This window comes from Petromyzon marinus, chromosome 49 (assembly GCF_048934315.1).
Source record: "Petromyzon marinus isolate PM22_M1 ecotype Great Lakes invasive population chromosome 49, UKy_Petmar_22M1.pri1.0, whole genome shotgun sequence".
Taxonomy (NCBI): domain Eukaryota; kingdom Metazoa; phylum Chordata; class Hyperoartia; order Petromyzontiformes; family Petromyzontidae; genus Petromyzon; species Petromyzon marinus.
The window spans coordinates 9,403,309-9,420,661 of NC_133715.1; the positions used below are offsets into that span (position 1 = coordinate 9,403,309).

Genomic DNA, 17,353 nt, shown 5'->3' on the forward strand with positions numbered 1-17,353 from the left:
CACATTGACTTGGACTTTTTTTCCGTTCGCGCCAACTGTGTGAACGTTTGTCTCAATATTCACGCCGTGTGGTTCGCGTTTGGCCCACGCAACACAGTGTCCCTTTGCGTGCATACATTATCCCCCTCCGCCCCCCACAAATGCCTTGAATGCAGGCAACTGTCGCGTGGGCACTTGCGCGTGCGACGCTCAACGCACCAAAGCGCGCCTTTGTGCCTTCGCATGCTTGGACGCCGTTGCCATCCATGCCGTCCGTGCCGTCCGTGCATCCGCGGTGCTATGTAGGCGGCTTCGGGAGCAGCCAGCGCACCTCCCCGCGCTGGCTGCTCATGCGCACACTTGCGCCCCGTGCATAATTTCATGCCGGTGCTAACACCTGGTGCAGTGTCTAATGTGCTTTCAAGCTTGTCTGGATGCATCCATCCGTCCGTCCGTCCGTCCTTGATTTGAATGCTTACTTTCCATCTTCAGGACTTGCCAATGTGTGCGCGTGCATGCCTGCGTGCGAGTGTGCGTGGCCTAAACGTGCACATAGCCTTGCACAAGCTCCGTGGTGACATCGCTGCCGCTTAGTGGTGAATGCTGGTTGTTGTTGTTGTGTGTGGTGTGTGTGTTTGTACGTGCTCGCACTCTTGCACACACCTATTTTGGTATCAGAGTTATTCTCATGCGGAGATTATGAACGATACAGTTGAATCCAGTTTTAATGATGACTGATCTAAGATGCACTTGTCTTCGTGACGCCTCCAGTTATTTTGTGTGTTCTTCACTGCACCAGTGTGTGCGTGTGTACGTCGTGCATGCCGATGAGCGCCCTTGTGGGTTTTGGTCCCTGTTCTACGCGCGATCCTGACAGGGCAAAGTTCTTTTCCAGGCAATGCACCAGTGCTCATCGACCTATCCCAAAGCGAGCACATGCCGGGGTGTGTAAATGTCAGCACGCAGAAGACAAAGATGGCTCTGTGTCATTTATTTGTTTCCCGCACCGCCTCGTCGCGCGCAGCGCCGGCCCTCCCTAATGGCGCGCTCTTGACAGCGCCATTGCAGGATGTAACCGTGGCGCCGTTGCCCTCGGCGACGCCAGCATTTCTGCGTTGGTCACGGCGAACGGATCGGAAGCGGGCGAGCACGGGCGTCGCCGTTTGAACGCCCGCGTGCCGCCATCTGCCCCGCAGGTGTCGGGCACGCTTCCGGAGCGGGACAGGCACCTGTCGGATCTCCTGCGCACTCTGACGGAGCTGCAGCAGGAGGTGAGGCAGCTGGGTGCCTGGACTGCCTCCACCAAGGAGCAGCTGGTGACCTTCCAGCGGGCGGGCGTTCCCGCCGACTCGTCCCTGCAGGTACGTTCCGGCCGCCTCCTCCGCCCTGCACTGACGGGGGGGGGGGGGGGGGGGCGGGGGGGGGGTCACGAGGTCACCGGGAGAAGCGGTATGGTTTATGGACCTGGCCTAACTTCTAACCACGAGCAGGGTGTCGTCAGTGTTATGATAATTATTGTTGTGATTATTATTTTAAGAGGTCCTCTAAGATTGCCAGCGATGCTGCCGTGGTGAGATGCAAATAGATGGTCATGCCCAGCAGGTGGTTTCAGCAGTCACGTGGCATCACATTTCGAGTACCTGCAAACTGATAACACCTCACTTCCAATGCATGTTTATTTTACTTTATTTGTGACGGTCAAAACTTTGGGATGCCGCTGTGGTTTCATGGTTCGCGCAGTGGACTTGTGATCCAGAGATCACAGGGTTGGATTCAAAATACCTGGCGTGGCAGTGAGACAATGGGCGCAAGCTTCTTAAAATCCTCCCTCCTCTGTCCACCCAGCGTTATGTATGGGAACAGCGCAGTGGGTCGATTGGCAGGTCGCCTGTGGTGGGGTAAAGTGTGGCTACTCCCACCTCTTCCAAGGTGTCCGACCAGTGTGGAAGTAATGCCTCAAACACCCCCTTGAGGAGAGGAGCTCTCTCGAGGTCCCTCTAGTGGGGGCCCTTCCACCAGCTGTCACGTGAGCAAGAAATTGTACGGCTGCACTTTTACACTTTCACCTTCGGTATTGTATTGAGGGAGACTCTAGTATTACCACTGCTGTCAGATCATGCAGCGAGAGGCATCGTCTTCATCATGCTTATATTATTTATATTTTTGATGTTTTTTTGGCATTTTGAATAACGCTATGGCGTATTTATAACTCCTTGCAGTATGTATTGGTGAGGTACATGATTATGATGCTTACAGCAGCCTTGCACAGCATCCCGTATTACGCATCCATTTCGCGTTTTGCTTTCAAATACAGACTTGTCTTCATGCAGCATCGCTCCCTTCGATAGAGCAACAATATAAGTGCAATGGGTTTGAGAGCTATCAGCCAGCTGCTTTTCTCCACATCTCAGAGTGCCACCACTGGGCAGACGTGGCCAAATTGAGCAAAGGTCGTTCATGGAGGCACCTTTCATCTCCTAGCGGTTTGTGAGTACACGGCAAAAATCCATTACAATATACAAGTAGACAGTCGTCTTTAAATCTTCTCATGTAATATAAAACTAAAACCTAGGATTTGAATCTTATTCCTCGGAATGTTTTTTTTTGCGGTTGCGCTGGATATCTCTCTGATGTGTTTTTTGTATTGTGCCCGCGGATGCTCTTCGACTTTAATGGCCAACGTTTCGCACCCCCCCCCCCCCACACACACACACACACACCACCACGTGCTGGGAGCTTCGTTTCTTGGGAGATTCGGTTTCTCGAAAGAACTCACGGCACGTGGTTCAGAACGTCGGACATCGTGCCGATCAACGCGCGGTGACAACCCGAAAGCACGTCGGAGAGGGATACATCATGTACCTCACAAAGTCGGTTACAAAATAATGCAGGGCATCCCACGGCATTTCCAGAAAACCGTGTTCTCCGGCTACGTGAGCCGCGTCCTTTCTCAAAGGCATCGGGCGATTGTGGCATTCGTCCCAATTACCTCTGTTCGTGATATTTGCTCAACAACTTTGCATTGGATACTCCTCCCATTTCCATCCACTTGTTCAATTTGCTCACGTTGCTTCATTCGCTGTCCTCCGGCCGGCCGTATTGCATGACACTTTACTGAATAAAATGAACTGGAATGTTTTTTTGTTATGCGTATGGTACACAGTGGTAAATTGCACAACGATGCACTGTGTAACTCATAAATTACTGTTTGGGGGGGGTGGGTGTTGCGCAACATAATACCGAGTTCAACATTTCATTAAAGTGTAATCTTTCCACCTCTTTATATTCATACGAGTTTCATAACTTTGCCTGGTGTCAATAAAATAGCATTAGGTAGCATTGCTCACATTCGAACCCTATAAGCACTGCATATGAAACAATGACCCGCCTGTGACATGCGAAAGCGTGGGCGCTTTCTTTATTTATTTACATTCAGCATGTGGATTCTTTCATACGAGCAGAGTGAAATTTCCCTGTGTTAACTATTCAGGTTTTAGTTCCCAGTATTTTTTGGTCACAGTGGCGATTCAAACGCCCTCCTCCCCCTCCCCAATTATTACACTCTCGAATGCGCCCGTTCCTTTTCATGCAGATACCCAAAAGAGACTTTTTATATATATATTTTTCATAACGACTTGGCGCCGTTAATTTCAAACTCTGGGAGATTGAAGGCCCCCCCCCCCCTCCCCCCATTAACGACTTTTGTTCAATTTGGCCGCGTGTACCCAGTAGCGAACTCCGAGATGCATGGAGGGAGGCAGTTGTGCCCGGTAGCTCTCATCCCATTTAATCTCATTTCAATTGCAGCCACTTATCATGAAGAGGTTTACGAAGCAATTATCGTCATCGGCTGCCAAGCTCCTCCGGCCACGTCCTTGGTTTACACTTCTTTCACCCGAGGCACCGACAAAGTCACGTCCCCTAATGTCCCTTTCCTCTGTGCCTCGTTTTTACCGGTTGGAAAGTAACTCGCACTCAAGGGTACGCGGCGGAAGAGGGGGGGGGTGTCTTTATGAAGACGAACTTGTCACAATACGGGATGAGGGGGAGAACTGTGTGGAAATGCGTCGTCTTGAGTGGGTGCGCGTTTACACAAACAGAAGAAGGCTGGGCGTTTTGATGCGCCGGGGAACACTCTTACAGATTTTTCCAGGAAAGCCACCGTAGTGTACGGGTTAAAAGACGCTTGGCAAAGTAAAAGACGCAACTCAAACTCACGCGCAGTGTCGACACAGTGAAACAAGTCTGGTCGCACGCACACGGCAACTGGGATTGCAAGATGCACTCCCGAATGTTGCATTAAAATACAGGACGAGGTGGGGGTACGTCTTATCGTCCAGAGAATAAGGTAGCTGTCCTTGGAAAATCAGAACACGTGCCTCTTTCTTCACACACCTCCCCGGTCAGCATGCCGCTCGTTAGTGTGCCGCTGCTAGGTGCTTAATTAGGCTTGGTATTATTGTGCTGAGTTGTCATCATTAATCCACTTGCACCACAGTGGTTCTGTTCATCGCACACACCCCCACCCCTCTTCCCCCTCCGTAAGCTTGACCCCGCGCCTGGCTCCACCGTGGAGAAAAGGACGCGAGGGCCGCGTATCACGAACTACAGGGTGCTTGAAAACATTGTTAACACCTCTCAGAATTTGCAACAAATGGCACCGCGCTCAACTGAAGGAAAGGTCTTCTCTTTTTTTAGTTTGTTTTCCTGCGGAGTTTCTGCTGATTCTTCCGTGTGCAAATTCTCGCGGAATTTTGGTAATCCACGTGGAAGCAATGGAAGATATTAAATAAATATCAGTTAATCAATTTTGAATTATCTTGGGCTTAAAATGGCAAGTGGGAAGAAAATGTGACTCGTAATTTCCACATCTCGTATTAAAATGACGTTCACAATTCAACAAATTTTTCACACAGGAAATGCTTTGATGTAAACTAATCTACCCTTTCATCTTATATTCAGTAAATACAAAAGTTAGATTTTTTTCTTCTTCTTGATAGTGTTTTGCCCCTGGGATGTTTTTCTTATTTTCCCTTCCCTCATCTGCTTATTAAACATCAATATTTTAAATGTAAAATGAGAAAATTAATTTGCGCTCGATACCTCTCTTCCGCCACTTGCTAAAGGCTGCCCTGGATATTCGCGAAACAATAACGACGTCGTGGCCCGACGTGTCAAAAACCCTCACACCTACACGTGCCTCGCTCACGGCGTGCCACCGTCACACCTACACGTGCCTCACTCACGGCGTGCCACCGTCACACCTACACGTGCCTCATCTCACGGCCACAACCCTCACACCTACACGTGCCTTGCTCACGGCGTGCCACCGTCACACCTACACGTGCCTCGCTCACGGCGTGCCACCGTCACACCTACACGTGCCTCATCTCACGGCCACAACCCTCACACCTACACGTGCCTCGCTCACGGCCACAACCCTCACACCTACACGTGCCTCGCTCACGGCGCGCCACCGTCACACCTACACGCGCCTCGCTCAGATTACCGGGTTCTTTTGTAATCCCGTTAAGGACACGACGAGTGACGCGCAGACACACAGACACACACGCACTTATTGACACGCGCGCTGCACAAAATGCAAAGCTGCTCGAAGCGCTCGTCTCGCTTGTTGAACGCATCTTCGGTTGTAGCCACACGTGTGCCCGGACCTCGCAACAAAAAAAGTGCTGGCTTTGGTTTTACGACTTCGACTTGAGTTGCCGGGGCCAAAAATCGTTTCCTTTGCGCCGTGGATAGGCAATGTCGCACCGCTCGATGCCTCGTTGAACTCCCAAGTTTTTTATTTCATATAAACAAGGTTCTAAGGTAACGCCCTGCTGTACCCGACAGCACCTTTGTAAAGGAATGGAAAAAGCAACAGGTTTGCAATACGTAACGGCTCAACCAAAAAATTGGTTTGGGCAAACATCAGTACCATGGTAATTTCATTGTTGCAGGGGCAACATTCAAAGGAGGTTATTGCATTTTGTGTGTGCATGCTGATTTTCACGTATTTAACTTCAGCTCAATTGTTGGACATTACACTTCAGCCCTGAAGCAATCATTTTGCCTCCCCTTTGCATATGAGCTTGGCGCGTATTTCCCGCTTTATTATGCACGTGGTTCTCGGGGTGTTTATAGTATCCTTCAATTAAAGTACTACATGAATAGAAGGCTATAGATGCTATTTTACTGCGTGTCATAAAAGCATAACGTTGGGGATACCTATAAAAGACGAACATTGCTGTATCAATGTACGCTGCAGCAATCAGCTATGAAAGCGATGGAAGGCAATGTATTGAAAAAAAAAACCCTCCATATGGCGTGAAGGACAGTGGTTATTTACATCAGCTCTCGTTGTTAAAAGTGTAACTTTTTTTTATCAGTGATCGACCCCTAATTTACACGTTGATAACACCGTGTGTTAATGACTTTTGATTCTGCAATCAACGTGCTTGCTACCTCCCCCCCCAGGCCTAGGGGAAACTAAGCAACGTTTACGATATATTCACTTTGTTTATCTTTTGGAATTAACGCTGATCACCAGGGCCAAATTATTATACTACCCCATGCACCCAGTTTACCTTGAATCAAGGACGACGTTGAAGAATTGCAAAATATCTCTTGAGCCTTCTGTTGCCCAATTCCATTGTTTGAACCGCACAAAGTACCACTGTGGAAGAAGCTTCAACCTTGGACACACGCACAATAATGTCGCAAACGTCAGCTGCCGTTTTATTCCACTGATTCACTCAGGTGTTCCTTGTTTTAGTTTTAGGTTGGCAGCTGTGAGATTGAAATTACAATTAAGTGAAACACCTCTGTATAATAACATATTTTATTGAACACCTAATATATATATTTTTATTGTAAAAAAAAAATGTTTATCATAATGGAGGAGCAGCGCAGTGGTTAAAGCACACTGCGATGTGGACTCAGCAGCCAAAGTTCGATTCCCAACCACGGCTATCGGCAGTAGTGAGCCAAGTGTCCTCCCCCTCTCCCATCTAACAAACCTGCACCAACCAGCGCAGTGAAGTATGGTCAAACAAGGCTCTTGACCGACACGGTGTAGGGGAAGCCTTCGTGCACCGATTAGCACGGTTGGCCACGTGCGGCATGAAAGAAGTTCCAGCGTACGTACATACAGCGATGAATTGTAATTTATTGTTATTTTAAGTAATCTACCAAGCACTATTTGCTTCGTTATTGCGTTGCAGTGGACTGCAGCGACGAGATGTTTGAGCTGCAACTGTCTCCGCATACCGAAGGAGCTTAACGGCGAGTTTAAAAATTGATACAGCCATATCATATTTTTGACATGATAGATGTTTAAATAATTGCTCGCTCACAATCATTTACCATAAAAATGACCTTTGAGATTTTTTTTCTTTCTCCAAAAGACGGATATTGACACGACTGCGCTTGAAATTGTGAGTCCGCATTCATCTTGGTTGTTACAGTTGCTCCGCTGTCATTTCTAATAACATCATAACTCTATTTTTTTTTGTTTTCCCGGCTGTGCTGAAGCGGGATGCACAAGGCAGAGCAAGGAGAGGGCTCCCCTCTCGTAAAGCGTAGCAACAATGACGGCGTCGGCGCCACGCGAGACATTATTTAGCTTTGAATTTCGCAGAGCCGGGTAATATTTCCAGCAGTCTCAGAATTTCGACGATTCGATTCGAGAATCAAATTTAGTTTTTGTTTTTTTTAACATTGTGGCGAATAACAGCGCCTCAAGTGGCCGGAGGGATTGTGCAAACTCCCCAATATGCACATTGAAAAAAGACATGGATTGTTACCCACGGGGTTCTTCTACAGTTAGGAATCAATGTTAATCGATGAATCGACGCGCACTGCTATACGCCTAACGGGGCACTCGTGATTTCTGTGCCTTTCGTGCAAATCACACTGACGGTCCTCTGGGTACGCATTGCTGCAGGTGCACGACACTCCTGCTCGCGCGTTTTCTCTGATCCGCTTAAGGGTTTTCTGATTTCCCAAGTCAGCAGCAGCCAATGTGATTCACGTCACCGTTGTTGTTGAATGCATTATGTAAGTGAACCGTAATTTGCACATCCTGTTCTGGATGTGTGTCTCTTAGTCGAAAAAGTGGTATGATTCTTGCTGCTCAGTGTGCTTTTGAGCCAATATGGCATTGTGTTTTTTTGTAATAATTATATTTATATAGCGGCTTTTCACCAAGGATCTCAAAGCGCTGTACAGGACACAGCAGTAGCAGCAGACACTCCGTATTAAAATGTTTGCAACCATTTGCTAAATGAACTAAAAGTTTAATAAGCAGAAGCATATAAATAGGTTTTAAGTCGTGTACAGGGTTCGTCCAGGGTATAGTTAAACAGCTTGGGAACTCTTAGTCAACTAATGTAAATTTTTTGAACAGGTCAGAACTCAAGAGACCAAGATGAGTGTCACTTGCAAGAGTGACCTGGTAGGGTCACCAAAAATTACAAATGCAGAGCACACAATATAAAGTGCAGCAATGTAGACAATATAAATTAGATTAGAAACAACTGTGTCTTGTGAGAAATCAAACATATCGTGCAAACATAAATCAATATAAAATAATACAGGCCTGCAGTGCAAGCTGTCATGGGCAGAATTGTTATTTTGTACACTTTTAATTATATAATGACAATTAAGTTACGGAACATTAAACAGCCATAGGGAGACTGTCGTACGAATATGTAAACAGACAGGGATATACGTTAAATGTAATTGAAACGGAAGTTATCAGCAGTGGATTGACAAAAGCTGATTATGATGATGGTTAATCAGAAGTGTTGCGTTTATTTGTTCCCAAAAAAGTGAGGGATAAGGAGTGCATTTGCGTTGCAATATATAACCACAGGTGTGCTCTGTCTGGAAGGTGTCTTGCTCTTGATATGGTCCCTGAAGCACAGTTTATCGCTTCTATGCCTTGGCCTGAGTCTGCAGAAAGCTCTGAAATGATGGATGGTGAATCTTATTAATTGAGATAATAATGAACTGAAAATAATGCTTTCACTATTTCCTTCATTATAACAGTCTGTTTTATGTGCCAGAGTTAATAATGTGATTCATTTATTATTCTTTTTTTTATTCTTAGGCACTGATAGATGTGGGTAATTATTGCACAACTTTAGAATATCTTTTAACCTAGATTTTAAAAAATGCAAGCCTAGGAAGTATATCCATCGGGGGCTGGTTTGCAACGGGGACTTTGCGGAGACATTCTGAAATGTGTGGAGCAAACAATGGAATGTATTTGAACTATACCATTTTTTCTGAATATTGAAATGCATGTTTGATAAATATTGGTTTTAAGTCTACTTTCACAACAATAACGCGAAATGTTCATCAAATAATCACATCCAAAACAAGGGGGTTAAAAATTGCTGACAACTGGTTCAATAATTATTATTATTCCCTGGTCAAAACTGAAGGCACAGAAATGTTCTGACATTTCCACATTCATTTAGTGGCTTTTTGCACAAAGTCCCACAAGGAATCTCCATCAGTCTGACTGTCATTTAGTAGGGCAATTGTAATAAAAACTGTTTGTTGGCTCAACATTTGTACTCGCTAAAAACTTGCTTTTTTAACACTAAAAGGGATATTGTGCAAGCAAACGAATGTACCACTTACTATTACACACACACAATGCTGTATTCTGTGTAGCATATGTTGCAAAAGCTAGTATATTTAAAATGTGTTTCTTATTAACTAAACAGATAAACTACGTAAACATCCAAGCAGACTGGCAGCTGAATGTAACATTCTAAACTGAGAGTGAAGGAAAATTAGTTTTTTGTTATTATTATCCAGGAAGACACAATACGTGTGCATTGTAGTCACGGCCATAACAGATACCCCATTAAGAATTCATGTGCCCTGGACGGCACTTTGCTTGTGTGCTGAAAATGCCGGATGATTAGCAGTCCTGCAAATGGTCACATGCTGAGAACGAGTGGCCAGACCTTTACTGCAGTTTAACTTTCCAGAATTAATCGCATTTAAATACCCACCTAAATTGGTGGGCACCTTCCAAAGTTAAGAATATATTATCTGGAGATGTTAGACAACAATGCTGATTCTGCTGGAGCTGCTAATGGGGAGCAAAATAAAAAAAAATATCTTTAAATATGGCAATAAAAATAAATTGTTGTTTAAATATGAGTTTTTGTAAGTGTGCATTTGCATGCTCTTTTGGGTATTTTACATACATTGCACGTTGCTGTTACAAAGGTGCCACAAAGCCACTAGATGTGCCAGTAATATGATTTGTGTGTTCACTCCAGGAGGGCCCAATTGCTTGTAGCCATTTAATTATGGTGTGTACACTCGGGTCCTCTGGACTGCACCGAATTAGATACCAAGACCGCTGCTTGATCACTGCTATTTAAGATGCCTCTGAGCTATAATAGTAATCCGCGTGGATATGGGATGTGGAGAGAGAGAGATGAGTCTACTGAACATAATTTGCAAATTTAAATTGTTGTACACCAGTCGTAATGCGGTCAGAATAATTAAATGCGTCGAGCATAATTAAACATTCATCTGTTTTTTGTTCAGCCCCCCCTGGCCTGATAAATGAACAATGGGTGCGTGCAAAATTATGCATGAAAATATTTTATCTGTCCGAAACCTTCCTGTGCCCTCTCGTTCTTGCGGCTGAATCTTGACAAAAAAAAAATTATTTGAATATTACAGTTACAGTTTTTTTGCAAATGTAATATAATCAAAGAAAAAGTAATGTTGTTTCCTGTTACAGTGATTGTATATCATCGGATTTAATTCCAAATCAATCATCATAAAGACACCGTGCTGTCGTTAAATTGTTTCAACTCTTAAATATTGCTAAATTCTGTACGTATTTCATTTGAAACATTAGTTTAGAATATGTATTTATACATCACTACATCACACTAAATAGATTAGGTTCTTTAATGTTCATTCAATTATATTCTGCAGACATGTAGGACGCCCAGAAGTCTGATGGCTAATTTTCCTTGCAACAACACAGTTGCCAAGTAATTGCCCTCTGACCCATACGCCTTTAAATAACATTTTAACAATCTACATAGCGGCGTTTTGTTTGTTTTGTAACACATTCATTACTCTGCCTCAATTTGGTTACGGGTTTTCTCAGAAAATGAATATGCCAGGCACGACCGTGGCATCGCACATGCCATTAATTCAGTGCACTGGAGGAGAGGGCTTTGTGTGCATCACCTAAAATGCCCAAACATGCTGGGTTTGCGAGGTGGCCACTATATGGCAGCACAGCATTTTAATTCCTGAATCCATTTCTCCCTGATTTTTGTGTCAGTTTTCTCCAAGTGCTCTAGTGTCCTCCAAAATGCAAAATAATCCGATTAGCATGTTTAGCTATGTGCAGTGCCAATTAAGTTCAACATACATGAATGGAATTGGCAAAAAAAAGAACATAGGGACTCGGTGAGACATTTTTCCAGGTATATAAATGACATTGTCATGATGATGACAGCCTGCAGAACAAAGCGTGGTAACAGCAGGAAAACGCATCTGAGAGCTACACATCTCCACATCGTGTCATCCACAGGGTTGCGAAGAGAGTTACTGGGCTAAAGAAAATTAGCAGACACCTAATCTGTGGAGCTGCTCCTACAAAGCACTGCAGATGGTGTGCATGCACAATGTGGCTCAGAAGGCTTGGCCAGTTTTATTATGCATTAGGCTCTCGTCGGGACATCACCGGGCCTTGCCAAGGGAGTGGGGGCTCAGCGTGAGTTCTGCCAATTGAGATTCGCAAGGCCGATTGAGATTCACAGCAAGCACGGGCTTAATTGTGTACAATACAAATGCATTTGTATGTTCCCTTCGCTGTGCACATGCAACCTTGGATCCAAATGAGTCGTATTGAGTTGTATTGAACGCACGGGGCGCTCGCACTTCCTCGAGTTTACCGTCATCAATGGGCAACTCGAATATTGCTTAAGTCACGTACGTTCTAATTAAAAGGGAGGGCAATGATAAGCACACCAACTTAGTTACGTCGTTACAGCGAGAGAGTAAAACTTTCCTACAAGTTGCTGGATGAGATACGGTATCTCTTTTGAAGCAGGAGTGTAATTATATGTTTAGTTATTAATGCAGTAAACTGGCCAAAGTTTTATTTGTTAACTAAGGTTTCAAAATCACAATGAAAAAAACCATTACAGCCTTTTTTTGGGGGGTGCTTGGAACGCACATTATTAATTTATTTAAAGTGTACTTTCATGTTCTGACACACGGTTCCATATGCGGTAACATAGTTTACTGGTATTGTATGTGGCACTGATATGCATGTGCTTTTGGTGGGTAACTATTCACCCTCTGGCTGTGTTGAATCGTCATGGTTTGAGTCAACGATTCCGTTGAAAGAATGGTTTTTTGTTCGTATAATTCATGCCTTTTCATTTGCATCTGTCCTCTCTCGCTCTCCCTCGCTCTGCGTTGTTCCCCGTTGTGAGTCCTCAAGGCCACGAGATTCGTCCGCACGTATTTTGCATACAATTTGCGTACACGTTCAAACGCTTGATTTGTAGATGCGCGCGCTTCAGTGCGCGTGTTAAGGCTGTACTCGTCGATATAAATCGACGCATCCGTGAATATTCTAGATATGTGCTCAGATATTGCCAGGGTGAAATGTGTATTTTCGTACATGCCTCATATCGGTGCGTTGGTAGATAACAGTGGGACCATTTGAGTGAGAGGCCAACCTTGCAAGGTTAGTGAGCCTTTATGTGAAAGCACATGAAAGAGGGTGCTCACATATCCATGCGGAATTTGAATGTTATTTCTTCACACGTGTGTCTTTGGCTTTTCATCCGGGCACACCCTTATTTTCTATCGAAGAAAGCATTGGCCAAGCCAAACAAAAAAAACCCACAATTCTTCCAAAGAGAGAGAGACCTGAGTCTCAGTGAGATGTGGCTGGTAAACAAACAAACGAAACAAGACCCCCTCTCCATTCTGTGTTGGGTCACAGTGGTTGTTTCACCATACTTTACCATACCGGTCAGTGCAGGTTCGTGGAGGGTGGTAGATGTGGCCAGAACCGGTTCAGATGTCACTCGCCACTGATGTGTCGTGTGCTAGCCACTGTGGCATCATCATGTATTGTGCTAGCCACTGCGATCATAGCGTGGTGTAATAGCTACTGCGCCATCATTTAACCATCGTTGGGATCTTAACTTGTCATAAATAAAGGTCGTCTACTTATTTACACGCATACAAGTACATGTGTGTTTTTACTGCCATATTTGTCCACAGTTGGAACTTCTGAAATAATTAATGAAACATAACTTGGCCAGTTATCTTTGGCAGTGTCAGCATAAGCGCATTAGTATGGGTAATCTAGCATTATAACAAAAAAAGGTAGGATTTATATCCACACACGCTTATTTTATTTAGTCCAGTAAAGAGGCTATTTACGCTGAATTGGGTCTGGATGTTTAGGATTACTGCTGCTTTGTCCAATAAATTATTTTTCAAATCTATGTTATACATTTATTTCATCTAGATATGTGTTTAGTCCGCAACTAAATAAAATGAAAGCGGTGTGTGCAGCAATTCTGCATAAGGCAGATGGCAAACCCTGTCACCGATTCAAAAAATCCACATAATTCAGAGATGAAATTAAATTTGGAGAAGGGATGTTTTTTTCCTATTACTGTTGCAAGCATCCTCTGCGCAAGTGTGTGTCCATGACATGGATGACTGACTACTTCTGCAGCTGTTGATGATGAAGCGTTGTTTTTTTATTGGTTGAGCAAAGCCCGTTCACGTTGACATGCAGGCAGCAAATTGTTCAAAGAATAGGTTATCACTACCCTATCAATTATCGCCTTGATTAGTGCTTACGAATGCACGCCAAATTAGCCATGTGTAGACCAAGTTGTGTTGTGAATGTTTAGATGATGAATTTGACAGCCGGAACAATTGCGTAGTGATCACGGATCTTATAAATTATACTTTGGTGCATGTTAGATTTGTTTGCCTAATTAAAAAGTTAGGTAACTTTTTCTAAATAAGCCTAGTATCTGCACAATGCTCTCTCGGATCGCTTTTCTTCCAGAAGGCAGCTGCTGCTGCTGCTGACTTGTATGAAGGTAAAGAGACATAAATAGAAGAAAGGAGGCAGTTTTTTGGCAAAATGACGTGTGCCTGCTATGTTTATGAATATTTTAGTTATGAGCATCCAATCTCGTATGCATTGGTTTAGCCATTTGCCACTGTACAATAGTGTTTGTGCAGAGAAGAGTTCAAATTCGATGTGTTTAACCAAGAGAGAACTCAAGAGACCAGGACGAGTATCATTGCAAGAGAGACCTGGCTGACCCAAAAAGTAAAACAAATTAAACAAAGCACGGCAATAACGCATAGCGATCAGAACACAAACAAGGATTAAAATAAAACTTAAGAAGAGAGAGATGGCCTTGTATATTTCATGACATCCTCAACATGTGCATGTTTGTGTTATCATCTCTCTTCTGTAATGGTGCTTCTATTGTAATTTCACTAATTGTACTTTAGTCTAAGTGCCCTCTGTTAGGAAGCAATTAATAATGTGAGTGATCAAACTGAATGCCGGTTTAATTAATTTTGAACGGATGTAATTCAAAAGCTTTTGAGTCTCAGACGCTCCTTGTGGCTGCTTTAAGTGTGGTCGGTGCAGACGAGCAGAAATAATCGCGTGCGGTTTTTATTTATTTGTTTGTTTGCTAGGCCGCTGAAGAGACGGTGCGAGCCAAGAAGGCCGATGTAGAGGAGACAATCTCAAAAGCGGAGCGGCTGGAGAGGAAGGAGACTCTAAATCCAGCCGCAAAGGTATCAACTGCTACGACATCTCTGACGCATGGGACAAACGAGGTCGCCGTAACAATGTGCACGCCGTGCGACCGTGGGACGGTGGACAACGCACCGGCCTTGCAATCCGGGGGGTCGCCGCTTTGGTTTTGATCTCCCCGAACACGGCAGTTGAAACGACGGTGCAAGTTGCTTGAATCCCACCCAGAAGTATCAATGGGGTCACGCACCACAGCTTAGTCGATCGGCAGCTCACGTGCGGCGGAATGAAGCCTGGGTACTCCCACCTCTTCCAAGACGTGTGACCAGTGTAGACAAAGAGGTTAAAATACCCAAAAAGAGGAACTCTCTCTCGTGGAGGCGTTTCTGCCAGCAGTGACGGCAGCAAGAAATTGCGGTGCTGCGCCTTAACTTTTTACCAGTGTGTGCAGGCGCCATTGCGCAGTGATGCAGGAGTCTGCAGTGGGAATGCGATTAGAGTGTGTGCGTTGTGGAGTGTATATGTGTGTTTATTTAGTGATCATGTACAACACCAGTGACATATGGTGTATGAACTTGTACTGAGCTTCCCCGAGGTCAACTCAACTTTGAATGAGTAACCCATGATGCGTGCACTTGCGGAGGCAAGGGAAGCGAATTATACTGCTTGTGTAGAAATATCTGTCTCATATCTTATGCGTATACAGTATATGCATGTGCATAAAAGTGTTGGCAATATGATAGATTATTTTGCTCGTCCTCCTGATGTTAATATAAGTAATGCATTTTGGAGGTTACGGGTTCATATTGAACGTTATGTCTGACTTCTGGTAAGACTTCTTTATTGGTTTTCTGTGGTATGAAGGAGCATGAGTGTTTGTGTAAGTGCACGCACACAGGAACGATAAACATCGGTTGGTCAGTGCAACCAACCGTTCAGATGTAACTGCTTATACGTAGTTTGTTTGCCTATTTTCAAGCTGACAGCATGAAATTGGTATCATATATTACCTCTCTCCCAGCTTGTCAAAGCAGTGATGGTCCTTTTTCACTGAAAATCATTGTTAGAAAATTTTGTCCGTCAGCCCCGAAAGCGTGGGGCAATGAGAACCTCGCAACAAGATATCAGAGCTGAGGTGAATTGGCGAGAGTCGGTCACAGCAACGTGAGTGGACTGTAACCCATAAATGCTGTTGGACTCGTCTGTGGGCACTGACAGAGCTACCCAGATTTCTCAACAGTGGACGGGGCGGGCCAGTGGCAAGGAAGTGATGTTATTTTCAAGGCCACTCTTTAAGGTCCGCTTTTGCCAACTGCTTGACTCATTTAACACATGCACCATTGGAGGTGGCCACCATTTAGTTGGGGGGTTCAAATGGAAGGGAGGTCGGAGCTACGGGCTCCAAGGAGCAAGGTTGAGTCCCGTGCGCACGCTCGCGGTCAGGAAACAAAGCGGCGTCGCTTGCACGGCAGTGTCAGTCTCGCCGCCACCGCTGCGCTCACGTGGGATGCCTACAGAGCCGTTGTTGGTACGCGTTTGTTGGGATGTCAGAGACGCATTGTCATGCAAAAATCGACATAATGAGCGTGATGTTTTATTGCCTGTTCCCCCAAAGGAGCGGCTGGTACAGCTCAAATCCGACTGGGCAGTTTTGAATGACCTGCTCAAAGACCTCAAGCAGGCAACGCCTGAGGTGAAGAAAGTGCCCGGAGGTGAGGAGGGAATGAGAAATCTTCGCAACGTGCGCCCGCGTGTGTGTGTGTCTGTGTCTCCGTATTCGTTGCCGCTCGCCTCTGAGCGAGGGAGCAGTAGCTGAGCGACCCGCGTGCGACGCGCGGTGACGGCCGGCGACCCGAGCGTCAACGACGGCTCCGGCGAACGTCAGCGGCCAAGTTGTTTGATTCTCAGTCCTGTGTCTCTCACTGGGTCGACTCGGCCTCGAATGAGTAGCACGGGGGCACTGCTGGGGAGACGGAGGTGCCCACGAGTGGCTCCGGCCACGCCACCCCGTCAAGCGCCACTCCTGCCTTCATAGGCGCTCGCCATGAAGGCAGGCGTGATCACGAGAATGAGAATCTTTATTTAAACTGGATGAAGCCAATGAGCTATGAAGCTCTTTTTTTCACGGATGTCCATACCCCCGACTTGGACATTCAAGTAATGTTTTTTTTTTAATAAGAAGGGAGAACGTCTCTTTAAAATACTTGTGGTCTGCATGCCCCTGAATAATAAATTGTGTCCTTTTCTGTCATGTTTAATTATTTCCTATTATAGTTAAAGCAATGAAGAAACAACAATACACAGAATGCACTTGGACATGGCTGCAGTAAAAAAAAAGCAGACTTTGTTCTCCCAACCCCCTCCCCCCCCCCGAAGGTTTCCAACCCTCCTGCTTGTTAATAACTTTGTCCAATTGATGCTGCAGCAGAGCCCAGTTGATGGGAAACATGGCAAGAGCCAAATTGACTTTTCCCGACAAGCTCCTTCGGTGAATGCATTTGTTAAGTACCAAATTAATATGTAAATGAGCGACGATGTAGGCAAGTTGCAGTTCAGTGT

General features: G+C 45.1%; 1 protein-coding gene across 7 annotated transcripts in view; it reads left to right on the plus strand.

Moving 5' to 3' along the window:
- The window catches only part of LOC116953045 (dystrophin), a 662,108-nt gene that overhangs the window by 494,040 nt on the left and 150,715 nt on the right, over positions 1-17,353 (plus strand). For all 7 annotated transcript variants that reach the window (XM_032972888.2, XM_032972885.2, XM_032972886.2 and 4 more), the window contains 3 exons: positions 1,176-1,340; positions 14,734-14,835; positions 16,410-16,506. In XM_032972888.2, the coding sequence (XP_032828779.1) occupies positions 1,176-1,340; positions 14,734-14,835; positions 16,410-16,506 (364 nt within the window). The remainder of the gene's footprint in view (positions 1-1,175; positions 1,341-14,733; positions 14,836-16,409; positions 16,507-17,353) is intronic.